The 25,905-nt window shown below is 51.1% G+C and overlaps 9 protein-coding genes and 1 non-coding gene across 10 annotated transcripts; 5 read left to right on the top strand and 5 right to left on the bottom strand.

Annotated features, from left to right (window-relative positions):
• Nucleotides 1-542: 542 nt before the first annotated feature.
• On the bottom strand, nt 543-3,261 carry P168DRAFT_337000 (alcohol dehydrogenase, class III; the record flags this gene model as incomplete). The annotated part of the gene is made up of 6 exons (XM_024841733.1): nt 543-1,122; nt 1,428-1,580; nt 1,918-2,125; nt 2,224-2,870; nt 2,938-3,073; nt 3,144-3,261. Coding segments are annotated over 6 exons (1,842 nt in total), but the record flags the coding sequence as incomplete, so codon positions are not given.
• A 611-nt stretch (nt 3,262-3,872) lies between these two features.
• On the bottom strand, nt 3,873-4,824 carry P168DRAFT_244154 (pyrroline-5-carboxylate reductase family protein; the record flags this gene model as incomplete). The annotated part of the gene is made up of 2 exons (XM_024833913.1): nt 3,873-4,732; nt 4,785-4,824. 2 exons carry the CDS (start codon nt 4,822-4,824, stop codon nt 3,873-3,875), a joined length of 900 nt encoding a protein of 299 aa, XP_024688921.1.
• Nucleotides 4,825-6,271: 1,447 nt separating this feature from the next.
• On the bottom strand, nt 6,272-6,372 carry P168DRAFT_t161. Its single transcript has one exon. It is a non-coding gene; the product is annotated as a tRNA-Gly (tRNA).
• A 4,358-nt stretch (nt 6,373-10,730) lies between these two features.
• P168DRAFT_244448 (beta-lactamase/transpeptidase-like protein) lies at nt 10,731-12,562 on the top strand (the record flags this gene model as incomplete). Its single annotated transcript, XM_024833932.1, has 3 exons — nt 10,731-11,295; nt 11,347-11,722; nt 11,782-12,562. 3 exons carry the CDS (start codon nt 10,731-10,733, stop codon nt 12,560-12,562), a joined length of 1,722 nt encoding a protein of 573 aa, XP_024688922.1.
• A 2,079-nt stretch (nt 12,563-14,641) lies between these two features.
• Nucleotides 14,642-15,582, top strand: P168DRAFT_322392 (putative short chain dehydrogenase; the record flags this gene model as incomplete). The annotated part of the gene is made up of 2 exons (XM_024840566.1): nt 14,642-14,857; nt 14,932-15,582. The coding sequence occupies 2 exons, from the start codon at nt 14,642-14,644 to the stop codon at nt 15,580-15,582; spliced, it is 867 nt and encodes a 288-aa protein (XP_024688923.1).
• Nucleotides 15,583-17,946: 2,364 nt separating this feature from the next.
• nctB (negative cofactor 2 transcription regulator complex subunit NCB2) lies at nt 17,947-18,871 on the bottom strand. The gene is made up of 4 exons (XM_024834668.1): nt 18,728-18,871; nt 18,639-18,665; nt 18,307-18,566; nt 17,947-18,248 (listed from the first exon to the last, which is right to left on the bottom strand). Exons 1-4 carry the CDS (start codon nt 18,747-18,749, stop codon nt 18,129-18,131), a joined length of 429 nt encoding a protein of 142 aa, XP_024688924.1. The 5' UTR covers nt 18,750-18,871; the 3' UTR covers nt 17,947-18,128.
• Nucleotides 18,872-19,412: 541 nt separating this feature from the next.
• Nucleotides 19,413-20,577, bottom strand: P168DRAFT_293609 (SDR family oxidoreductase). Its single transcript, XM_024837841.1, has 4 exons — nt 20,472-20,577; nt 20,104-20,417; nt 19,670-20,040; nt 19,413-19,611 (listed from the first exon to the last, which is right to left on the bottom strand). Exons 1-4 carry the CDS (start codon nt 20,506-20,508, stop codon nt 19,575-19,577), a joined length of 759 nt encoding a protein of 252 aa, XP_024688925.1. The 5' UTR covers nt 20,509-20,577; the 3' UTR covers nt 19,413-19,574.
• A 640-nt stretch (nt 20,578-21,217) lies between these two features.
• P168DRAFT_322395 (NAD(P)/FAD-dependent oxidoreductase) lies at nt 21,218-22,577 on the top strand (the record flags this gene model as incomplete). The annotated part of the gene is made up of 2 exons (XM_024840567.1): nt 21,218-21,678; nt 21,737-22,577. 2 exons carry the CDS (start codon nt 21,218-21,220, stop codon nt 22,575-22,577), a joined length of 1,302 nt encoding a protein of 433 aa, XP_024688926.1.
• A 325-nt stretch (nt 22,578-22,902) lies between these two features.
• Nucleotides 22,903-24,028, top strand: P168DRAFT_276280 (zinc finger CCCH domain-containing RNA-binding protein). Its single transcript, XM_024835545.1, has 2 exons — nt 22,903-23,326; nt 23,428-24,028. Exons 1-2 carry the CDS (start codon nt 23,026-23,028, stop codon nt 23,751-23,753), a joined length of 627 nt encoding a protein of 208 aa, XP_024688927.1. The 5' UTR covers nt 22,903-23,025; the 3' UTR covers nt 23,754-24,028.
• A 520-nt stretch (nt 24,029-24,548) lies between these two features.
• Nucleotides 24,549-25,683, top strand: P168DRAFT_330548 (non-structural maintenance of chromosomes element 1 family protein; the record flags this gene model as incomplete). The annotated part of the gene is made up of 3 exons (XM_024841595.1): nt 24,549-24,660; nt 24,716-25,335; nt 25,396-25,683. The coding sequence occupies 3 exons, from the start codon at nt 24,549-24,551 to the stop codon at nt 25,681-25,683; spliced, it is 1,020 nt and encodes a 339-aa protein (XP_024688928.1).
• Between the last annotated feature and the right edge of the window lie 222 nt (nt 25,684-25,905).

Genomic DNA, 25,905 nt, shown 5'->3' on the forward strand with positions numbered 1-25,905 from the left:
TGATCTCCCCTATCTTTATTCAGATGACATGTCGACATCTCAACACATGCTTGTTCCGATGGTTGTTGATCAGATCTAGTCCGGGAAATTATCGTAGCCCTAATGACGTTGCTGGTTGTTTCATCACATGTGATCCCCGTCCACTCTAGCGATTTCAGTCACTCTCCTTTCTCAGACATGTGTATCTACAACTAATATTACTTCTATGGACACAAGTATGTATTTCGAAATTATTCACATGAATTGATCAATTCTCGATTAGTGATAGCTGATCTCATGTGCTCTGGCAATTGGCACAACTGCCGACTGGCCGAACGGCACATCATTACTATTCATCTATCAGGATTCGGGGTAATATTCCACGACTCTACCCTTGTAGTGCTTAGACAAAGATCATACACCACATTCTACAGTACATTAATTTGCCAAACCACAAGCACATCCTAATCATGACTCATATCGACACCAAGCTGGCCGCAGCCAGCCAGCACTATGGCTAAAGCACATCAAACCAAGTAACCGAACAAGTTCTAGCCAATATCTCACAGCTTAGCAGGCAAAGTTCCCAACTTCTGCCCCGTAAAAGCAGCAATCAAATCCATCAACGGCGGCGAAAGCGTATCAAAAGACTGCAAACCCAGCCCCGCAAACCGCCCCCTCACGGCGTCCATCCCCTCTGGCCGGAACCCCTGCTCAATAATAGACGAGACAAACCCCGCAAACTGCACCTCCTGCCAGCCCTTCTCATCCGAAAGCTCAACATGCACAAAGTCTAATCCCTTAAAAGGGTGATCCTTCTCGATGCGCCCAAACATATGCACCCCGCACTGCTTGCAGGCGTATCGCTGAATGGCAGCCTCCTTGTCGACGATTTGCAGCTTGTGCGCGTTTGCGGCGACGCGTAGGTTCTCACGGGGAATGACGCCCACGACGGAGAAGAGGGCCCCCGCTGGTTTCCAGCATTTGGAGCATCCGCAGGCGTGGTTGTGCGCGACGTTGCTGGAGAGGGTGACTTGGACTTTTTCGCTGGGACATTTGCAGTAGAGGTTGCCTCCTGGGAAAGAGGGGGAACCTTTGGTGAGGCCGTTGTCGAGGAGGGGGTGGATGGATGGCATTTTCTTTCTTTATTTCTTTGGTCCCTTTTTTATATTATTATTATTGTCTCCTAGAGCTCGGTGCGGGCTTGGTGGATATTGAGAATACCTATCGAGGTGAGTGGTCAAGCTCAGTTGTTGAAGACAAGACTGAATTGGAGAAGTGTGCTGGGCATGGTTTCCTCGTATATGCGGAATACTATATAGCAGCACAGGCTGCAGCATCTGCTACCCTACCCCTCATGCAAAGTCAGCGACTCTGATCATACACGTTCCCCTCATGAGGAGAAATACTGTACTGGTTTTGTGAGTCCATGCATTTCCATACCAAACCCGGGATAGATATCCGAGCGGGCCGTGGTCCGGGTAGGGTTTCCGTGCTGGGACGGGCCGTTTGCGGACTCAATACATTGCCACGTTATTATGTGTGCCCTATTCTTTTCTCGGGGATATAGTTCATGGTAGGAAGTGTTTATTGAGTAGGTTCTTACTGGGATAGAGTGCTTAGCTGAATGAGCATCTGCGTCTTTGCATTGAATCGTTACTTGGATCCTATTTCCATTTTTATTTGACTCATTTGTGTCATTATCCTAAAAGCCAAGTCAATTATAGTCTAAGTCAATATACGTGCTTGGTCATCCTAGGCTCGAAAGGAACAATGGATGGTAGAACAAATCTATCTAGATGTATAGTCTGTTTAGACCAAAATTATACTCGAGAAGATGGGGGAATGTCTGGTCTTCTAAAGATAACCAGTTGTCAACATCCCAAGTCGCAGCCAATTGCATCTAATCCTAGATCACTAGACTATAATCATATAGACATATCAACCACACACCGAATACAATCCCCCTTCTTCATATGCGCAAACGCAGCATTGATACTCTCCAGCTTCTCTCGGTGCGTGATGAACTCGTCCACTTTGAGATCTCCCTTCAGATAATCTTCCACCAAGTCCGGTAGCTGAGACCGGCCTTTGACACCGCCGAACGCGCATCCCCTCCACACGCGGCCTGTCACCAGTTGGAACGCTATATTGTCACAGTCAGCAAGCCCCTCCAGCAATAGTAACCAAAACGATCAAAAGAGAATGCTGTATAGAAAAAGGGGAAGATTAGGGGAAACATACGTCTGGTAGTGATCTCCTGCCCAGCAGCAGCAACCCCAATAACAATACTCTCCCCCCACCCCTTATGACACGCCTCCAGCGCCGCCCTCATCACACCCACATTCCCCGTGCAATCAAACGTAAAATCGCACCCCCCATCCGTCATCTCCACCAACTTATCCTGAATACTCATCTTGGACTCAGCAACCACCCGCACAGGGTCCAAAAAATGTGTCGCCCCAAACCGCCTCGCCCACTCCTCCTTATCCGCATTGATATCCACGACAATAATCCGCCCCGCCTTGTTCCGCACCGCCCCCTGCACAATCGACAACCCGACACACCCCGCCCCGAAGACAGCGACGTTGGATCCCGCGCGGATATCAGCCACAACCGTCGCAGCCCCGTACCCCGTCGTGATCCCACAGCCCAGCAGACACGCCCGGTCCGTCGGACACTTCGGCGTAACAGCTACCACCGAAATGTCGGCCACAACCGTGTACTCCGCGAACGTGGACGTTCCCATGAAATGCAAGATGTCGCGGCCGCGGGCCCGGAACCGTGACGTCCCGTCTGGCATGACGCCCTGGCCCTGGGTGGCGCGGATGCGTCCGCATAGGTTGGTTCTGCCTGAGAGGCAAAATTTGCAGGTTTGACATTCGGGGGTGCTTTTATGTGTTAGTGGGTTTTGTACTGATTATGGATGATAGATTGGTGAAGTAAAGGAGGAGATACTATAATGCAACAACAGTATCACCAACGCTCACGCTGGTGACTCCTTCGCCTACAGACTCGACGATGCCAGCGCCTTCGTGGCCGAGAATGACGGGGAAGGCGCCTTCGGGGTCTTTTCCGGACAGGGTGTATGCATCTGGAGACAAAAGGAAGTTGGAGTCAATATCGTGGTGAATACTGGCCTGGCTCTAGGATGGTCAACCTACCTGTATGGCACACCCCCGTGTGCAGGATCTTGATGCGCACTTCGTGGGCTCTTGGCGGAGCGACTTGCACGTCTTCGACGGAGAGGTCTTCGCCTGCGGCCCAGGCTATAGCTGCCTGTGAAGACTGTCAGTATTTGTACTGGAGGATATTAGTGCGGTGGGTGTCGAACCTTGCAGGTGATTGTCTGGTTGTATGTGTTAGTGCTGGCTCGAGTATACAATCATGTATTGGGCATACCTTTCCAGCGGTACTTGTCATGGTCAATTCTCTGGCTTTTCTGTCAAAGCCTTTGGTGTCAAAGACAACGAATGCCTGGAACTGAAATATCCAGAAAGAAAAACATTCTTGGAGAAAATGAGGGGAACTCGTGAGGGGATCTGCTTCCCCACAGTGACTGATAAAGTACAGGATACGGCAGATCAACCTATCCATACCATGATTTATCAAATATTACCAGGCTGTACTGACAAACTACAGCAGAGAAGTGACCGGGAAGCATGCCGTAGCCGGGTTCGTTACCGGTCCGGGTATTGATATTGTATTTTATACCATGCTGATACGCAATAATCCGATAAGATACGGGGCGGATCCAATTACCTGATTGGAAAGCCCTAACTTCTCGTCCTCAAGAGCGATCGTACAGATATTACTAAATAAATGTTATATTAAATGAAGCAGCAATGATAATGAAAGGCTAGAGTATAATTACAGTCATAACAATAATGCAGCTACTCCCTCCGAGTATCATTGACATGCCCCCCATCCCCCATCAACCTCGCTACAGTAACAGCCTCACGAACCGCCCGCCCAACACCACCCCGTACACCCTTTTCCTCCAATTGCATCACGCCCGCTATCGTACACCCCTCAGGGGACGTGCCCTGGTCTCTCAGCGCCGCAGGCAGCACCCCACTCTGCATCATGGCAGCGGAGCCTTTCATAGCCTGGAACACAGCTATCTGGGCGACCTCGCGGGGGAGACCGACAGCGACAGCAGCGTCGATCATAGCGTCACATATGACGGCGAAGAAGGCAGGGGTGGAGCCACCAACGGCGGTGATGGCGTCCATGTGAGCGGGCTTGACGTGGACGGTGCGGCCGATGCGGGCGAAGATGGCGTCTGTGAGGGATTTGTCGGCTGGGGAGGCTGTTGAGGACGGGGTGTCTTCGATTGCGGTGAGGGATTCGGATACCTGGGCGGCGATGTTGGGGAGAGTGCGGATGATGCGGGCTGTGTGGGGCGAGAGGGTTTTGGCGAGTTGGTCGTGGGTCCAGCCTGCGGCGACGCTGATGAGGAGTTTGTTGGAGAGGGCGGAGGCGAGGTCAGGCTGGGTGAGTGTTTTTTGGATGTCTGCTGGGTCGATGGCCAGGATGATTACTGAGGAGGAGCGGACTGCAGATAGTGGGGGAGTGTCGGTTGTGGTTGTGGTGGAGATGTGGGAGGATTGGGGCAGACTCTGCTTGAGTCTGATTTCGGAGGCGGCGCTGCGAACGCAGGCAATTATGTTCGTGAAGATGGGACTGTTGGTTGACAAGTTGGTTGGGGGATTTCTAATGAGACTGGTGAGGATGGCGGTGCCGAGATTGCCTGGTATAGCGTTATTAGGATTGTTTATCGCGCTGTTTGTGAGAGGACATACCGCAGCCTAGGATGCAGAGCGTCTTGTTGAGGGCTGACATATTTTCAATGTCTAAAGTTTTTTAATATGTGAATGATGTAGAAGAGAAGTTGAGGATTGAATCCGATGATAAAAGAGCGAGGGGCACGGGATCAGCGAGCCCTAATCCCGGCCCGACATCCGTTGCGCGGCCTGCGATCCCGATCCGCCAGGAGAAGTCTACATATTTCTTCAATTTCATATCAAAAGAAAAAAGTCGTCTACCGGCCTTGCAATCCGAAGAATAATCTTGATTTCCGCCCTACATTCCCCTTCAACGCCTCGTGCTCTCTGCGTCCTCTCCACCGCATCCCGACTTTTCATCGCCCGCCGATCATATACCCCAACAGAAAACCCCAAGTCGAGCAGTTCGTATCGGCCGATTGCCCTATCTCATTTCACATATGTAGCAACGAAGTACTGGTCTAATCCGCCATATCATGCAGTTGCGCAAACCTCACCCCACCGTAGGCCAGCCATCTCTTACGATACACCAACATCCCTTTGGGCCACCACCAGACTACAATGAAGATCTTGGCCATGACAGGATTCATAGAAATTGGAGACATGAACTGCATTGCACACGTAGCAAAGAACAGAGCCTAATAATGAGCCGAAAATCCATAATCTCCAGACTAAGCGATACCAAGTCAAACGAGCGGGCATGCGTGCTATAACTTCCCCATAGACGGCTGCACTCCCACCAGCTCCTTCGACTCCCCCACCCTCCAACTAACATCTCCTCCCCAGTCCGCCCTACCAGGCCTATCTGCACCCTTGAACGCCCACCGCGCAGCCCGCCGCCCCTTAGACAAGTCCAGCACCCACTCACCCACAATCGGAAACATTTGAAACCCATGCCCCGAAACCCCCGAAAGCAACACCACCGACTTCCCAGTACCGGGCACATAATCCACAATGATATCCGAGTCCCTAGTCGATGATAGGTATGGGGGATGGTAGGTTTGGAGGAGTCTTTTCTTCCTTGTTTTCTATCTTTCGTGTAGTATATCATAGTTATATCATAGTAATGTTGTGGAAACGGTGTATGGGGAAGATGGATATTTGATGGCTGTGGATAGTACTGTGCTTCTTTTAGGTTTAGCGGGTATATAGTATATGGTTTTGCCAAAGCTGAACATATCTAACCATTATGCGGTTAGGCGGGAAATGTTACTGGTGGGATGGTCGGAAGAGTCTCCGATGCGGGGTTATTCATTGATCATGGTAGAGGAACTTAGGTTGCGGAGGTGTTGAGTACAAAGATGCCTATAGGAGTGTCTGGTTTACATGGCGGACGGCAAAGAGTAAATATCCATAGGAATTCAACCACGCGATGAGGAAATATGAATAGAGAATAAAGATAAGGAATAATTGAAGAAAAGAACAACAAAAAAGAAAACAAGCTTCCTCCTTGATTTGCGACAGACTGCATGCAAACTGGAAGAGAGGTAGAAAAACAAAAAGAATGCGATGGCCGGGATTCGAACCCGGGTCCCGACCTTGCCCGTCCGTCGGACTTTCTCGATGAGATGGGAGGGTCGGATCCTAACCACTAGACTACCACCGCCCTGATGAAATTAGTCAGTGTTTTTTTGCTTTATGTACTGGATGCTCATAGCATGTTATCATCAATTGTAGAGCCTATGCTGTTGATATCTATCCTTAATCTTGACAGCAAGATTATATTATAGTTTTCATTATGAAAAACTTTCTTGAAATCGTTATTCTCTTGTTTGGGTGGGCTTTGCTTGTTTTTTGTTTTGTCTGTGTTTGAGTGGCGATAGTCAGGGTTCTAATCATCGCTTGGCCTCGTGAATGCTCAGACAATTTTACACTGCGCATCTTTATCTGTGGAATTATTTATACTGTTAGATATGTATAAGAGGACTCTGTTTTATAACTATGTGCCTAGTTCATTGATACCACTCGGATATATAGCTGCTGTTATCTCCATGGATTTTGATGCGGGTTGCCAGAATATATATGTAACCCTAACCCCTTGTTCCAATTCAGACCCATCCATAAATATATTTAGAACGACTACAGAATATAACCCCTACAATATTACCCACAGTATCTATATCACTGGACAATCAATGGATGCAAGTATATCAAGCCACGGAAGATTTCTACATCGGTTTTCTATTAGGAACATCTAGTCGCCATACCAAACCGGGGACTACGGAGCTCGCTAGGATGCAGAACAGGATGTCCTTCTTTATCCGGGCTTCTGCACTCAAACACCTGTGCGGGCTGTCTTTGCAATTGCCTTCTTACTGTATACTCGTAACAAGAGCCAACCAGTCAGCTAACGGGGCTTTGACTAGATGACAGGTGTGTTTGTGCGCAAGGCTGAAGCGGGCATAAAGAGGCACGGGCTCATTGCCCCGCATCAGCCTCCCAAGTCACCTTTCGAATAAAACCTGGCGAGGCTGTCTTGATTCACCCCTGAAAAATCTACCTATCGCAATTCTTTGACCTAATACTATCGAGAGCAGAGTTGCTGACATTATTCGGGGTTGTCAACCCATACCATGGCTGATCCACTATCCATTGCATCGGGAGCTGCGGGAATACTCTCATTCGGTATCCAAGTCACCCAGTCTCTAGTCGATTTTTACAATTCGTACAAGAGCCAAGACACCGAAATTAGCCGGACACTCGAGGATCTCCAAAGTGTTTTTGGTATTCTCCAATCTCTGGATGCTGCAATACGCGACCCTCAGGCTCGCCCCGAAGGACAAGATTTATCCCAAGATATCGGCAGCGCAATTGAGAAAAGTGAAGACATTATCAAAGAGCTTCAAGATGAATATGCGAAATTCCAGAAAGTCCCAGACAGCAGCTTCGGGAATCGCATCCGAACTGCTAGCCGTCGCGCGACTTATCCTTTCCGAACTAGTACGCTGCAAAAGCTTCAAGAAGATGTTGGCGAGATACGGGAGAACCTGAAATTTGCGCTTAGCGTGCTGCAACACAAGAACAGCATAACGACCCATGAGGAGATATCCGAGCTGAGATTGCTCGTCGAACGCATCGATGTAAACCAGACTTCCTCAACGATTCGTGACTGGCTCAAGGCCCCGGACGCAACTATCAATCACAACAGCGCTCGCACGAAGTGTCACTCCAAAACAGGCCTGTGGCTTATCAACAGTGATACTTTTACGGCTTGGTTGAATGAACCAGATTCATTTATTTGGCTCAATGGCTTTGCGGGAAGTGGAAAGTCAGTTCTATGCTCAACTGCAATTCAACACACCCTACGCGAAAAACAGCATGAGCGTTATATAGGCATCGCCTTTTTCTATTTCGACTTTCGTGACCAAAACAAACAAGATAGTACGGGCATGTTACGCGCGTTATTATTGCAGCTTTCCGGACAGCTTGGAGGGTGCGCCGAAGACCTTAAACAGCTATATAAGGCTTACCAGTCAGGCACTCCTCCAACAGATGTGTTGATCGCCTATCTTCTGCGCATGGTCAAACGTTTCCATCACGTATACATCCTACTTGACGCACTGGACGAGAGTCCGCGATACAATCAACGAGAAGGTGTTCTGGAAACAATTGAGATAATACGAACATGGCACTTGCCAGGCCTTCACCTGTTGGTTACCAGTCGTAACGAGATCGATATTCGGAGATCTCTGGATCCTGCAAGCAGTCAAGACATACCCATGAAGAACACCGAAATTGACCAAGACATTGCGAACTTCGTCCATTATCAACTAAACAATAATCCGTCATTTAGGAAATGGAAAGCACAGTATGGAGAGATTATATCCACGTTAACAGAGCAAGCACAGGGAGTGTAAGTCTTGAAAAGTATATGTGATAAGCGATTTTCTTTTTTACTAATATTCTTGTAGATTTCGCTATGTTCAACTTCAGTTGAATGCGCTGAAACGCGCGTTGAATCGGAACCACTTGTACCGATATCTACATTCGCTGCCACGGGACCTGGATGAGACATATGAGCAGATACTCGACAGCATTGGCGAAGACTACGTCGACGACCTACGACGGATTTTGACAATGTTGTGCTTTTCGAAAAGACCTCTAACAGTGGACGAGCTGATCCACGCGCACGCGGTTGACCTGAGCGAGCCACCCCAGCTGGATCCGGATCGACTGTTGGATAAAGACGGCCTTCAAGAGATCTGCACTGGGCTCATTGAGATTGTCATGGAGAAAGATCGCGAATATAGATCGCAGTGTGACGAAGACAGAGAGGTCCCAGTAGTGCGAATTGCTCATTTTTCTGTGCAAGAATACCTTCAGTCAGACCGCATCAAACAGCATAAAGTAGCTATTTTTGCATTGAACCCGAGTGATGCAGAAATGGAGATTTCCCAAGTGTGCCTGGTGTATCTCCTGAATCCTGCATTGTCCAGTCCCAAATGGGAAGACATGGATACTCGGTTCCCATTGGCTCGATATGCTGCTAAGAACTGGTACCATCATTATCACGCCTCTCACGATCAAGAACATGTACCCGAAAGGTTGGCGCTTCAACTGCTCCAAGACCGAAGCGGCCTCTTTAGCACTTGGGTTTGTCTGCATGATGCAGTCCCTAGCTTGGGAGAGGAGTATAAACCTTTCGTATATCCCGGGGAGGAGATTGTATCGCCTTTATACTGTGCTTCCTACATGGGATTGGCAAGAATTTTGCGGGAGCTTATACTGACTGGCCAGGATGTCAATGCTCCCGGCGGTGTTTTCCGCAGCGCCCTCCAGGTTGCATCATACAGAGGCCACGAAGCAGTCGTACGCATGCTCCTTGAAGAAGGGGCTAATGTCAACAATCGAGGTGGCATACTCCGAGGCGCACTGCAGCTTGTATCAAATGAAGACCATGAAGCTGATACCGGTGTCGATACCCCTGATGAAGCACTGTATAATACTGCAGTACTGCTTGCATCAAGTGAAGGCCATGAAGAAGTAGTGGAAATTCTACTAGCCCATGGTGCTGCTGTTAATATGCACAAGGAAAGCTTTACAACTGCACTACAGGCTGCATCGGCTGGAGGTTATGAAGCTATTGTGAAAACCCTATTAGCTCATGGAGCTAATATCGATGATTATGAGCAACCGTATGGGACTGCGCTACAGACTGCATCGGCTAAGGGTCATGAAGCAGTAGTTAAAATTCTATTGACTCACGGTGCTGGTATAAATCTTTACGACGGATGTGGAAATGCATTACTGACTGCATCGGATAATGGCCATGAAGCAATAGTGCAAATACTACTAGCACATGGCGCCATTGACGACAGACGCCCTGAGCCAGCTCAAGTCTAAAGGGAGACAGTATGTTATTAGGAGGATCAATTTTTTGGAAACTAGGTTTAGAATGTCATGTAATTAGGTAGCAGTTGAAGGTCAATTCAAGCCAATCAAGTCAATGTTAGTTATTTTCTGATCAGTCTCATTTATGAAAAAAGCATATGTTGCAAACAATAAAGGAATTACCACTCAGCTACAAAAGATATCATGACACATTTGGCCGTTGTAAGAAACCCTATATGTGCCACGGCATATACATGGAGTGCTCGTGGCTGAGCCCTGTTCAAAAGCTACGTGGCAGCCAATCAAGAGCCGTGAGGCCTGTTAGTGTTCGTTGAAGGATCGGCTTGGCAGATCACTGGGCCCCCAATTCTCCCTCTGGCTCTTATAGTGTGATATGTCGGATAATTTTATCACTGCGGCTTTGGATAGTGACGGAGGCTATGAGGCTAAGCCTCCTTTTTAGTGCAAACGATATTAGATCTCGCCGTGTTGGCTCTCATTGGTCGACACGTAGAAGATTGCCAACGGAGGTAGAGCGGGAATGAGTATAAAACCAGGAGCAAGTCACGGCAGAATACGATGGTAAATAGCCAAGTCAATTGAACAATGACAGCATCGAGTCTTCTTCTGAGAATGTATCTCACCGTCGGGACGTTTCTGTCGCTTTCTTTGTTGGCCGACGCCGCAGCCCCCAAATACTGCCCGCCTCTTGGGCCTGTCTTTCCCCCTCCAAGTAACCTTTGCCAAAACGATGGGTGGGCCAAAGTTGCGAAGGGAATTTCTGCGACAATTGAGGAGACACTCAAGCAAGTCCAACACGATAGCTCTATTGTGAACGTCAACTCGACCTCTTTCTCTTTCGAGATTTTCTCGGCAAGAGACCCCAGCCCGCTGCTTTCGTACGCGTACACGGCCCCGACGATCAAGAACGCGACTACTGGTGTTCGACATGTCGACAAAGACACCGTGTTCCGCATCGGGAGTGGTTCAAAGCTGTGGACCATCTTGCTCCTGCTGAAGGAGATGGGCGATAGTGTCTTCTCCGACCCCGTTGGAGCGTACGTGCCGGAACTGCTAGAGGCCGCTGAGAAGTTTCGTCACAACAAGACTGCAGCAAACGATCAGGCAAATTTGATGAGATGGGATGAGGTGACTGTGGGAGAGCTGGCGAGCCATATGGCTGGGGTCACACGGGATTGTATGATTGTCCTTCTTCACAATGTCAGTGATAGCTGCTAACACCCTGAAGATGGATTCATGGACGCGGCATTTCAGCCCGAACTGATGCAAGCTGCGGGCTTCCCGAAGCTGCGAGACCAGGATGTTCCCCCCTGTGGAGAAACGAAGGCTTGCAACAGGAAGGACTTCTTTGAAGGTCTACTCAAGAGCCATCCCGTCGTTCCGACCGGCGGAACTCCCGTGTACTCCAACGCCGCTTTCCAAATCCTCGGCTACGTCGTGCAAAATGCGACAGGACGCAGTTACAACGACCTCGTTCGTGCTGAGTTAATTGACCGACTCGGTCTGAATGGTTCATACTCTAGCCCACCCGATCCGAAGCTGGGCATCATCCCGGGAGATGTCCGCAGCAGCATGTGGGGATTGGATATTGCTGATGAGACTCCGTAAGTGATAGCCACCACTGCCAGTTGCTACAGGTCCAGGAAAAGCTGACATATTCCAGCGCTGGAGGCCTCTTCTCGTCTACGCGAGACATGGCCAACGTGGGCCGAGCTATCTTGAACAGCACTCTTCTACCCCGAGAAATGACCCGACGCTGGCTCAAACCCGTTTCCCACACCTCGTCGCTCAATATGGCCGTCGGAGCCCCCTGGGAGATAGCCTCGTACGAAGAGGACCGGGTAGTGGATATCTACACTAAATCCGGCGACGTCGGCTCGTACTCGTCGATGCTCGTGCTGTCTCCAGACCATGACGTCGGCTTTGTCGTCCTTGCCGCGGGTGACAGCGCTCCACAGGCTACCCGGATACTCACAGACCTCGTCAACAAAGCCCTAATCCCTGGACTCGACAAGGCCGCCAAAAAGGAAGCGCAGCGGTTCACCGGGGACTATGCCCTCGAAGACGGCAAGTCTCATATGCGCGTGACCACGGACGACGGGCCGGGCCTCAAAGTCACGAAGTGGATCAGCAACTCGAAAGATGTGTTTTCCACAGTAATAATGCCGGCATTGGGCGTAAAGAAACCATCGCAAATCGAAGTGCGTCTCTATCCGACCGGCTTGAAGAGCCCTCGACAAATTTCCTTCCGGGCGGTTCCTCGCAGTCTGAAAGAGATGCCAGGATTTGGTCCCTTCTCCAACAGCTGTACTAGCTGGTTGAGTATGGACGCACAGCGGTATGGCAATGTGGGGATGGATGACATTGTGTTTGAATTGAATGAGAAGGACGAAGTGGTGGGGATTAGCCCTCGGGCATCGCGGGTCACTCTTCGCAAGGAGTGAGAATTTGTTTTTAGGTAGACCGTACTTTGTATCAATATATGGTGGATGACATGTCAATGTATAATATATTTTCTCGGCCGATACAAGTTTTGACGACAAGGTTGGGTGATCTTGCAGTCTGGATGTTCTTCGAATAGGCCCAGTGTATATACCGGTTTGTGTGGCCGATGACAGGTTGGCGATAACCCACAATTTCACAACAACGACTGGCTCGGTGTTTATAATGATGAAATCCTGCAATCCACAGTCCGAAGATCTGAATGAGGTGTACAAGTAGGTGAAAGATACATGCTGATCGATCGACAGAGAGCCCCCCAGTACTTATGGCAATGTGCCTGGATGGAGCCGCGAAGAACCAGTAGAGATAGATGCCGCGTCAGCCAGGCTTCAAGCCATGTGTTCGCTCTTGGCAGGAGACAAATCGACGACAGACCGATCGATCAATCGACCCGAGAGAAAGAGAGGTGAGGAGAAGTAAGATGGAAGAAAGGAAGAGGAAGATGGAGATCGGTGGGGAAAACGCTCGAGGTCACGCGGGCCCAGACCATGTATCTTTTTCTTTCTTTATCAATCAATGTTGAGTCTGGAATGTTCGGTTGACTTCACCCCAACCCCACCGCGTGGATGCATTCCATGTCGACAGCTTGCTTGAAATCAAGCCAGTTTGTCTGGCCAAATAACATAAGATGATCCCAACGGACGGTCTGATTGGCGCGCAACCAGCCCCTGTCGTCTCCCCTGTCATGGAAACTGGACGGATCAGCCCGAGGGCCCACTATCAAAATCGGATGCTCACGAGGACAGGGACGAGCCTGCCGATCTCCACCAGGGTCGAGATTTACTCTAGTGCAGGACACGATTTCCCCGGAAGCACCTGGATGGGAAAGGATCATGCCGGGGTGATGGATTGGCCGAGACAATGGTCTGGGGGTTGCTCGGGACCGACAGAAAATATTTACTAGTGATGACACCTCATCGTCCAGCCCTTTGTCTCAGGCAAAATCTGCTGGTCACACGGGCATGGCCTCCGGATTGAGGTGGACCAGATCGCGCTTCCGAGTCAGCCGAAATCAGAAGTCGATTCCAGCGAATTGACCGGTTCTACGGGCAAGGGACAGCCACCCGGGGTGGGAGAGAACCCTCGAGAAGAGTCAAACAAGGAGAGACAACCCCCAGAGTCAGACTGCTCCAATGAGAAGGGGTCAATGCCGATAAACTCTGCCGCGGACGGGCACTCTATTCTTTCCATAGTGGGGCGTCCACATCACGGGATGCAGTCTCAAACGGTGGTCCCTGATCGGCTGTGGGAAACCGAAGGGATCCATCGGACTGTATCGAGCAAGGGAAGAGCTGTGTCGGACAGAGTCGCATCCACTTGATAGAAGTTATCCTGCTTTTCCCCGGAAAATTCGATTTTTTGGCCAACCCCGTGACCGATTCCATCGCTGCTTTGGGACTGGCCCCCGGATTTCCCGATCGGGTAATCCGATGCCTGGTGTACTCAGTACGTCTCCCAGCTCCAATAACCTATCGTGAGATTTTGACACTATATGTCTGCCATGTACACGTCTCTGTGGGTAATTACAGGATTTCCTGGTGCAGTTACCAGGAGTAATATTCCTACCACCCTGATAGGAAGAGGAAGACTCCGGATGATCGGAAGAAAAATCAATAGAACAACACTGCATAGCCCTAATCCAGTGACAATGATATCCAAGAATAGCACTGTTGGATGCCACGATCGGTTCAATTGCCACGGACCGTACCCCAGTGAACTGTCCGGTCTGGACCAGAGTCTGTCTGCATTTCATTTTCCTTCTGGTTGAGACCTCATGACCTTTGCCAAGTAGATACCATCTTCCCTTCCATGGCTTCTCGCTCCATTATTTAAGATGTTCACGATCCCCCTCATTCCTGTCCATTCATTCTCAATTATCCTTCTTACTATTTACCTTGGGCTCAATTTTCTCTACCTCTGACTGTCTTATCTCAACCTTAACCTATCCCAACCTCAACTATCCAAGTCTTCTATCTTCTGATATCCCTTAACTCATTCACTTAACCCCCACATCATCCAAAATGTCCGTCTCTATTGAGACCACTGAGATTCCTACTCCCGCCGTCCTCCCCATTCAGACCCCAAGCCTTGGCTCCAAGTCGAGGATGCCCGAGTTCAGCCTGGCTGGAAAGGTCGTCTTGGTCTCTGGTGCAGGCCGTGGCTTGGGTCTCGTCCAAGCTGAAGCTTTGCTGGAAGCTGGTGCCGTTGTGTACGCACTAGACCGTCTGGAGGAGCCTGTAAGCATCCAACTCCCACTGTTCTATCTACAAGAATTCATACATATGAACATCATCTAATACATCACATACAGTCTCCCGAGTTTTCCAAAGTGCAGGAGCGCGCGGTGGAGGAGTTGAATACCCGATTCTACTATCGTCGCATTGACGTCCGCGACGCAGAGCTGCTCAACAGCACCGTCGAAGCCATCGCCGACGCTGAGGGCCGCATGGATGGTCTAGTCGCCGCCGCTGGCATCCAGCAGGAGACCTCCGCGCTCGAGTATACCGCCAAGGACTCCAACACCATGTTCGAGGTCAACGTGACCGGGGTGTTCATGACCGCGCAAGCAGTCGCCAAGCAGATGATCCGATTTGGCAACGGCGGGAGCATGGCCCTGATTGCCAGCATGAGCGGCACTGTCGCCAACAAGGGACTCATCTGCCCCGCATACAACGCCAGCAAAGCCGCCGTCCTCCAGCTGAGCCGCAACCTCGCCATGGAGTGGGGCCAGTACAACATCCGCGTCAACACCATCTCCCCGGGCTACATCGTGACCGCCATGGTCGAGAACCTATTCGTCAAGTTCCCCGAGCGCCGTGACGAGTGGCCCAAGCAGAACATGCTTGGTCGACTGTCCGCCCCCGAGGAGTACCGCGGCGCAGCGGTCTTCCTCATTAGTGACGCCAGCTCCTTCATGACCGGCAGTGATCTCCGCATGGACGGAGGTCACGCAGCCTGGTAGACTTTCGTCTTCCATCGTGACTTTTCTTATTATTTCTCTATTATGATTTGCTCCCTTCAAAGTATCGGCTTTCAACGGCTATCACCACCGTTTATTTCCTCTCAGCGATGAGTTGTCTATTGCATGGCGTTTTGTGGCGGACGAGCGAGCGAGCGTTTACAGATTAACGGATGACCCCAGCCAATCATGCATACACATCATTGGCACAGCGTTATCATCCCCATTGTCTATTATCTTACCTGATTTATCCACATTTCTTCAGCGTCACGGGAGTCACAGGCTGGGTTACGTTATTGGCGGGACACTACTAACTAGACTTGGCACATACGATTCTGTGATTCTTTACATTAGTTACTACCACCTACCTAGGTACTTATCTTTCTAATGCATGCATATAATTCTTCTTCTCAACTTCCACTGCCTTGCCTACTGGGTTCTAGCGCGTGTCCGGATTGGGCGGGATGGTCGGTATTCTTTGACTCGGGCTTCACGTTTGACTAAGTCTGTAACCCAACGCACCAATCTGACTGTCTGTCTGACAGGCGCATGACCACTGAGCCCACCGGGTTAAGTTCCCACTTACACAGCAGACTCGAACTTGCGTTCTTAACCCTATAGGTAACAGGAGCAGCCTGAGTAATCCTCAGCCTGTCCCACTGGAGAGACAGACTTTAGCCACTATACCACCTTGACTAATAGTGACCTCGTAGACTATACGCCCCGCGGGAAGTAAGGAATACCGACGATCATCGGGCACAAACATCCGACCTACACCACAAACACAAACAAGCCAACTAAATGACAAAAAAGGTCAAGTCAAACGCGTCACGATCAGTTGCAAAGAAAGCCACCGACCAAAGAAAACACAGACAAGGAGCGGCGCCAAGACATCCCAGCCCAACCCAATCCGGGGAATGGAACAATCCCCCACCCCCGCAACCCAGACTCGGATTTGGTCCGGACTTAGGGTCTACTCTTGTTCTGGGTGCTAGGTTGTGTTTGGGTTATTGTTATGGTCATGGGATGCAGGCATTTGGGCGAGAATGGTTGGTTTGTTCGTTGGAGGGCCGGTTGATTGGCTTGTCACTTAGGGTTAGCGAAGGGAGGGCTTTGGTTGGTCGTGTATTTGGGTCATACTTGCTTTGACTAATTATTAGGTTTACTTAGTAGTAGTGGAGTAGTAGTGACCCGGATAGGCAGGTCTATACTAGGTTGTGCAGTGCCGTGTTCCGGTCTGTCATACGTCAAGGAATGCCCTATGCCTTTTTGGACGGGTAGGAAGGACAATACTGCATGTCGTGAGGAAAAGGCAGTATTGTGATAGGATAAAGGAAGTAGAAACTGTAGGATGGTTACTCATCTTCGTGTTCTCAGCCTACCGGATACGCTTTGTCTGTTTCAGTAGTACTGAATTGTGGGCACTTCTACTAATCGGGTCTTGTTTAGTGACATATACTCATTTTACAGTGAAATCAACGCGTGCATGGTTGTATGGGGCTTTCTATAATTTCGGAAAGTACAGCAGAAAATTCGTCCAGGCTATTCAAACTCGTCTCACGCGCAGCGAGCAATGCCCGGCATCGCTATACTCAAAAACCAGCATACTACCGTCTAACTGGACAGCTTCCAATGCAATGCTCACGCGAGCAAGACACTGCCTGTGCGTCAGTCCAGTCTCATCGCGCTACAATGAGTCATCCTGAAACGCGTCCAGCGTATGAGTGCCTACTACAAGAAGCCTCTCAACGGGTAGGGCTCGCCGCAGGCTTGGCTCGGTTTGAGTCGGGCTCGAGTCGGGATCAACGTGTTTGGACCGATTAAAGTTATTTTCATGTAGGATCGTCACATGGTTCTTGTTGAGTCCCTGATTTGTACTGGTTATGCCTTTTCTTTGAATACTGGTGTGTATCTCTGATTCTGTTTGGGCTGAGGTATAGATATCACGCTGATAAAGAATAGCAATGTCACTTGACTTCAGCTTCGACGTGTCGCGTCATGAGATTCATAGATTGGCCATATAGGATGTGCCACGCCGATTCAACCGTATAGTTCTGAAGTTAGCGTTGGGGAGTTCGTCCAGTTGATGTTGTTCTAGAGACGACACTCGCGAGAGATCGGGCTACTGCTTTGGGTGTTCCGGAAGAGGCGCGCTGTGAATGCCATATGAGGCTCTTTCGCGAGTGGTGAGTTTGCTCGTAGGTTGGCGACTGTGTCAGCCGTACTGACTGTACGGCATTGGGAAGAAAATGGTGAGTAAGGCGTGCGTGGAGAGAAGAGGCTTGGTGCAGATTCGATAAATCGGCATATACAGCGAAAAGTAAGAAGACTTGACATCACATGACAAGCCGCACACAAGGTATATTCCTCAAGGATATAGATCAATTGTAGAATGCACGCAACCTGCTAGATACACCAGCTGCCGTAACAGCATGAATTTTCCCATTCCACATGGAAAATAGAGAAACAGATATAGACCAACCCACCAACTCCGAAGCCCCGAATATAACACCTAGATAATCAAAGAAAATACTCCAGATCTACCACGCTCACTCCGGCGCAGCATGGTACTTCTCCGTCGCAGACCGGAACAGCTCTTGTTGCTGGCGCAGCAGCTCCTCCTCCGACAGGCCACTCTGCTCCATTTTGCTCTGCTTCTTTTCGCGCGACTATATCCCAACGTTAGCCGCAATTCCAACCCGATGTGTGTTGTGTCGCTGTACGCACCTTCAGTTGTTCCTTGTGCTCCTCCGCCACGGCCAGAACATCCTGGACGTAGTCCCCGAAGCCGAGATCGCGCAAGGCGCGCTCAACATGTTCGCACGCGATGGTCTTCTTGGCTTCCTTCTCGCTGATATCGTTGGCTTCGGAGGAGATGAGTGTGATGAACTCGACGCAGCATTCCATGAGGAGGTCGCGCGCGTCTTTCGAGAACGTTTGCCCCGACGAGGGCGGGAGGATCTCTGTGATGATCTTTTGGACCGTCGCTGTATATTTATTCCATGGTTAATTTCGTCTTGGGCACGGTGGGACCAGACACGTAGGAGAGGTATGCGCACCCTTTGGCAGCGACAGGTCGTCGTTGGCTGTCATTGTTCGCGGTTAGCTTAATGTCCCGCATTGCGACCATACTCCGCATCAGACTCACAGTTGAATTCGCGATCCGACATGATGGCGTTGGCTGTGTAGGTGGTTACGCGACGGCAGTTCACAAAGCGAGAACGAGCGCGGATTAAAGTGGGGGACAGCGACAGCGTCCTTGGAGAAAAGTGCGATCGTCACCGAGAGATAAATGGGTCATTGGGGTCACTTCCGTCAATGCTGCCTGAGGTGCCTTGATCTCGCTCGGAACGGATTAACTAGGGCAGAAACTCACCGCCTCCGCGGGTACTTTATCTCGCCGCCTGATTTTTTCTCGTCAACACTTTTTTCTTCTTCTGTATCGAGTTTTCCTCCCACAATGGAACGGTCAAAATGTCTGGCGAATCCGTTCGTGGTGCTTGTCGACAACCACCATCCTCTGGATGGTACTAACTGAATGGTATGTGACTTTCCCCTGCTTCCCTGCATTCCTTTACCATGATGAACATCGTTGTCGCCCCTATCAGACCATTCTATGGTGACGTACACTGTCCAAGCCAAACGGACTACTGAACTTTCTTCCACACACTATTTGATTCTTCAATTTGTTGCTGGTTCTTCGCTGACCTAAACAAGAACAGGATGTAGATTTCCCAGCCAATTTGGCGAACGGTGCGGTGCGATGCGATGCAGTGGAAACAACAAAAGGTAGGCGCAATTTGATTTTTCTTTTACACACATATTATGATGATGAAAATTACATTCCATGCTAAACATGAAGGTGCTCTGCGCCTAATGCTTCTAAATGTAACTGCTTTTCATCTTTCAACTGATTAATATGCCCTTCACCGTCTATGCAATCTATCTACATTGTCCACCGCAGTAGCTAATTGTCTTCTGCAGGAATCCGTAGTCTACGCTTGAAAGGCATCCAATACCTGGTCGTTCCATCTGCGTTCGTTAGCGAGAGTTTAGCGATACCAAAATATTAGCATAGAGATAGACGCACGAAAGAAATTTGCCGGTCAATTCACGCGGCGCGTCCAGAACCAATTTGGCCATGACATGACCCGGCTGCTCGGGCTTCAGTAGCTTCCCGTCCTTGTGGACTGTAGCAAATTTGGCGTACACCTGCGGCTCAAGCGAGGTCTTGTGGTCCTCACGGAGCTCGCGCTGCATGTTGGTGTCGACCATGCCCGGTCGAATCGAAACGGACGTGACATCGGGCTCTTCCTCGCCGAGGCTCAGCGCCAGGTGGTTCATGGCGGCCTTGGTCGACCCGTAGAGGCCCCAGCCACGGTACGCCGACACCGACGCGCCAGACGAGGTGAAGATGATCTTTCCCTTGGACTCCCGCAGCGCGGGAAGACCGGCTTTGACCTGTACTGGTCAGTCCCTCGACCTCATGGTCCACGGCGCACAACAAGACGAGGAAGAACGTACAAAAGCAACCAAGCTAACAAAGTTCACATCAAAGCCCTGCTTCCACTGCTCGGGGTCGGCATCGGCGATCTTGCCGACCTGGCCCAGGATCCCGTGGTTCAGCACCATGCCGTCTAGCCGGCCGAAGGATTTGAGAGCCAGGTCGACGGCCTGCTGGGCCAGCGAGAAGTCCGCGAGATCGCCGCTCAGGATCTCCACCTGCTTGGTGTATTCGTCTTTGAGCTTCTGCAGCGGCTCGCGACTGCGGGCGATGACCACGACGTTGTGCGATTGCGGTGCCGAGAGGAGGTACTTGGTTATGGCGAGACCGATGCCTTGGGTTGATTAGTTCTGCTGGTGGGATTTGGGTATGGCTGAGGGATGGATACCTCGCGAGGCACCGGTTACGATGATTGTCTTGGACATCTTGTGTATGTTGTTTGGGTTTGATGTAGGAATGAGGAATGACCGGAAATATCAACCGGGAGAATCAATTGAGGTAGGGTAAGTCAAGTGGGATGAAGATGGCGGTGATGTAATTTTCTGCCGCCTCGTCTGCGGGGTTGTCGGCCAAACCAAATGGAGCTCCGGCGCTGAACTGCATGCCGGGTTTCTCGGGGTTTCTTACAAAATACACATCATCATCTATGAATTGTTTGTCTGATCCATATAGTCCACAATGAATCCAATTGAGACATTGGAATGATCCAATCCGTGATATATGTCCAACAATAGGCTTATACACCAGTCAGCCACTACCGATTACTTCCCTGACGCACCCCACGCCCTCCAGATGATCAGCACCACCTGCCCACCTCTATGATGCTATTCGCACAGGCTGAACACCGGCCCGGTACCCTGAGCGATGTCGGCGACCAGACCCAATAGTGACCGCGGAAAGCACCGCTGTTATCGCGCGGGGCCCACCATAGGGTCTGGGCGGGTCCTACCCGAGTCAATCATAATTATGCCTGCCCTCCAGCCCTTGGCGGAGCTATCAGCGGGGGATTTATAAAGAGAAGCAGAGACCGGGGAAAAGCTGAAGTCTCGACCGAGTCAACCACCCCACGTTGAAGTTCTGCTCCGCCCCCCCGCACAACGACACCTTTCCCACGGGGAAAGCCCAGCACACAAAATGCCTACCGTCATCTTGGGAGGCGGCATCATGGGCGCCTCCACCGCCTTCTACCTGAGCCAAACGCAGCCCACCGAGGAGATCCACATTGTTGAGTCCGCTGCGCAGCTGTTCAGCGCTGCATCCGGCTACGGAGCCGGTTTCCTAGCCAGGGACTGGTTTGCCCCCGCTTTGGCGCCCCTCGGGGCTTTGTCGTTCGACCTTCATGAGTCGCTGGCTGCGGAGTATGGTGGCGCGAGGCAGTGGGGGTACATGAAGGGGACGGCGATGAGTCTGGCATCTAGCGACGCGAGCAAGAAAGGCGGCGCTCGGGGTGACGACTGGCTGCGCGCTGGGACGAGTCGGGCTGAGACGTCGGCTGGGTCGACCGGACCGGTGCGCATTGAGCAGCCGGGATGGTTGACGAAGCAGCAGGGTATGGTGGCGGAGAAGATCAGCGATGAGGGGACCGTTGCTCAGGTGTATGTCTCTACAATAGGATTTGGCTCTGTTGGGTCTATAATGGCTAATTGGGTGCAGTGATCCTTTGCGACTGTGCCGGTTTCTGCTGGCTGCGGCGACGGCGCGCGGAGCGAAACTCCACCAGCCGGCCAAGGCTACCTCTGTGATTACGGAAAATGGCACCATTAGTGGTATCAGGATCGCTGGCCTTGAATCGCAGACCGAGTATACCATCCCCTGCACCAACCTGGTTGTTTGCGCTGGGTCGTGGACGCCGCGTGTGTTCGAAGAATTGTTCCCCTCCTCTCGCGTCTCTATTTCGATCAACCCTCTCGCAGGATACTCGCTTGTTGTTCGCTCCCCCCGTTACAACCTGGAACACGAGCGGAAGCTACACGGCGGCCGCAGCCACGCCGTGTTCACCACCCACCCCGAGACCTGTGGCTTCAGCCCGGAGATGTTCTCGCGAGAGGGCGGAGAGATCTACATCGCTGGGTTGAACAGCACCCAGATCCCGCTGCCTGAGCGGGCAGAGGGCACGGCAGAATACTTTGACCCGAAGGAGATGGAGCGGCTGAAGAAGGTCGCAGTCCGTCTGATGGGCAAGTTGGCGCAGGGTAGCGATGCCGCTGATGACCAGACGCCGACCATCAACGACCTGGAGGTTATCCGCGAGGGGTTGTGTTTCCGCCCCGCCGCCGCACGAGGCGTCCCTATCGTTGCCCGCGTCGAGGACCGCCTGCTGGGCGGAGTGAAGACTGGGCCGCAGGGCGGCGTCTTCATCGCCACGGGTCATGGCCCGTGGGGTATCTCGCTGTCTTTGGGAACCGGCAAAGTGGTGGCTGATATGGTCGCGGGAGCTCAGCCGACTGCGGACCTGCGGGGGCTGAATGTGGAGAGTGAGCTTTCGCGACTATGAGAGCTGCATAGAGCTTAACGATGGGGTCGAAATCTTTCACGGTCTGGAAGGGTAGCGATAGATGAGTAATGAACCATATAAATTTTTGGGACACAAATAAATTAGCATAGAGTGAAGACGTGATCCGTCAATCTTGCTGGTATCCAGCTTCGATGTATGAAATGAATAGCGTCAAGGATTATGAATTGCATTAACTATACAGATTAGTAAAATTATTTTTGTGCATGGATTCGCCACCTCAGGCCACCAATCGTATCTCCTTAGTCATCCTTCCGCCACGGCGAGCTCTCCAGAATCTTCGGATAGACGAAGAAAGCTGGAAGCTTGACGCGACAACCTGTCCAATTCTCACTCCTCCTCCATCCGTTTCCTAGGTCAACCTGCTGGACCGCCCTCTTCCCCACAGTACTTCATTCTATCTGCGATACAAAGAAACCCCAGCAACACCATGGCCAACTATCTCGCGTCCATCTTCGGCACGGAGCAGGACAAGGTCAACTGCTCGTTCTACTACAAGATCGGAGCCTGTCGCCACGGTGATCGGTGCTCGCGCAAACATGTCAAGCCCTCGTATTCGCAGACGATCCTCATGCCCAACATGTACCAGAACCCGGCGTACGACCCAAAGAGCAAGATGAACCCGAGCCAGCTGCAGAACCACTTCGACGCCTTCTACGAGGACGTCTGGTGCGAGATGTGCAAGTATGGCGAGCTGGAGGAACTGGTGGTGTGCGATAATAATAATGACCGTATGTTCACTCTCCCTACTGATTCTATCCATCCCATCCGTCATGATCTTGACTTGCCAGGAGCCAATGAAATGATGATGCTAATTTGAAATTCGCTTCAGATCTAATCGGCAACGTCTACGCCCGCTTCAAATACGAAGAAGACGCGCAAGCCGCCTGCGACGCGCTCAATTCCAGATGGTACGCCGCGCGTCCCATATACTGCGAGCTATCACCGGTGACGGACTTCCGGGAGGCGTGTTGTCGGTTAAATTCCGGCGAGGGATGCGTGCGCGGCGGGTTCTGCAATTTCATCCACAGGAAGGATCCGAGCCCGGAACTGGACCGGGAGATGCGGTTGAGCACGAAGAAGTGGCTGAAGGACCGTGGGCGTGATGCGCGCAGTGTGAGCCGGAGTCCGAGCCCGGAGCCTACCCGGCGGAGATGATTGGTTGGTTTGGTTTGATTTGTTGCGACAAATGGCGTTGGTGATTTCATATCCTTGCTTTTTTGAGGGTTGTTATTGTTATTGTACTCCGTGTGATATCAGAAGGTTGTTAATGATATACCGTGAAGTAGATTACTCTTGAACGGGCGATTGCTAGTAAGGCACGCCGAGCTTGCTGCAGTGGAAGAGACAGTTGATATACTGTTACAGGACCAGTGCTCAATCAGGGAGTTGTCCTAGGTAAATTAGACGATCTACCGGCAAGTTCTTACTACGTCTTCTGCCATGAATGTTATGTCTAGTGGTCTCCCCGTATCCTCGCCGATGATTCTCCATCGCATACTAAAACTGCGACCAATTCAGCATAACATGATAGACCATCGTAAGAATATCAACCATAGTGATAACCACCATATAACACAGGAGTCCTTCAGAAGAATCCACACGAGTAATCAGCTACTGGAATGGTCCTCTGGTACATGGGGATCAACTGGGTTGGTTTATATGGCGTGAGGTGCTTAATCGCAAGAATATAATATAGTAATATAGAAACCGAATCAGCAAAGCATTACATCCAAAATATGGCACAAAGCATCTCGCAATCATGAAAGAAACATGTAGATGTAGACAGGCGTGATATTACTGTTATAGGAAATATCATGCCTGAGGCACAACCACCCACGCGTATCGCGTTTCCCCACCTTTCATTATCAAGAGTTCTTTGTCTTCACCTCACATCTACTTCTTCCCTCCTTCCCTCTTCTCCTTTTCCAACGAATTCCTCAATAGCCCAAAATGAGCGACTACAACCACAGCAATCGCGCATTCCTACAAGCCTTCATGGCGCGCTCCACAATGACCTACGAGGAGGCATGTCCCATCCTAGCGGCCATTCTCAGCATCTACGGTATGCCGCCCGCGCAAACCGTCCTACTCCGCAATGCTAACGCAGACAATACCAGAAAGGAATCCCATCTCCCCAGAAGACGTATCAGAAGACGACTTCTACTCGTACATCGCCACCGCCAACTCCGCCATCTCCCCCTTTGACCTTGAAATCTGCAGCACCACGCGCCAGGTTACTCTCGAGGCGGGCGCCGAGCCTGTCAGGCCGGAGCCGATCTTCGTGCTCGTGAACACTAGCAGTGATCCGTTGACGCAGTTGGCGACGGCGTTCAGCGCGGACGAGATTGCGTTCGTGAAGCGCGTGCTCGACTACATGTTCGATACGAATAACACACGACGGTGCGAGGCGATGGTTGTGAGTGGGATACAGGCGATGCAGCTGGCGAAGGCGTCGAGTGGGGATGCGAATCGTCGGGACACGCAGGGCGGGGCAACGCAGCAGACGCAGGGCGGCGCGGCGCAGTCGCTGAGTATGACGCAGGCGGAGACGGTCATGAAGCAGTTGGTGGAGGATGGGTGGATGGAGAAGAGTCGCAAGGGCTTCTACAGTCTTGGGGTGCGCGGGCTGATGGAGTTGCGGGGCTGGCTTATTGCGACGTATAATGAGGAGGACGAGGATGGGCGGAAGATCACCCGGATTAAGAAGTGTTCGGCGTGCCAGGATATCATTACTGTGGTATGATTGTCTATGTTGGTTTGGTTTTGTGGTGCGCGCATTGTGCTGACTTGGTTCTAGGGGAGACGCTGCGGTGACCGAGATTGTGGTGGCCGACTGCACGATACGTGTGTGCGGAACTTCTTTCGCGTACAGAAGGCGGAGAAGTGCCCCGTTTGCAAGGGCGACTGGCCCGATGATAAGTTCGTTGGTGAGAGGGCCATCACGTCGACCGATGGGCATAGACCGGGGAAAATACGGAATACGCAAGTCCAACGACCGAGTGCCGTGGGACCGAGTTCGCAGGTCCCAAGCGACGCGATGGATGGTCCGGCAGACGATCCAGTGGACGAGGATGCCAGCGATTGAGTCGGAAGTTACACTCAATATTCTACAATATGCATGATCAACCGACATCATGCTGGGACGAAGCCTGGATCAACACCACACTACGGCAGGACTGCCCCCCCCCTGACATCGCGTCGAGACGTGCTCATTCAGCACGCCCGGCCGTCCGATGATACATCCAAACTATCGACAGCTGAGATGATCTACGCTATGGTTCTATGATAGCACCATGATAACTCTTTC

Source organism: Aspergillus campestris, assembly GCF_002847485.1.
Source record: "Aspergillus campestris IBT 28561 chromosome Unknown P168scaffold_15, whole genome shotgun sequence".
Lineage (NCBI taxonomy): Eukaryota > Fungi > Ascomycota > Eurotiomycetes > Eurotiales > Aspergillaceae > Aspergillus > Aspergillus campestris.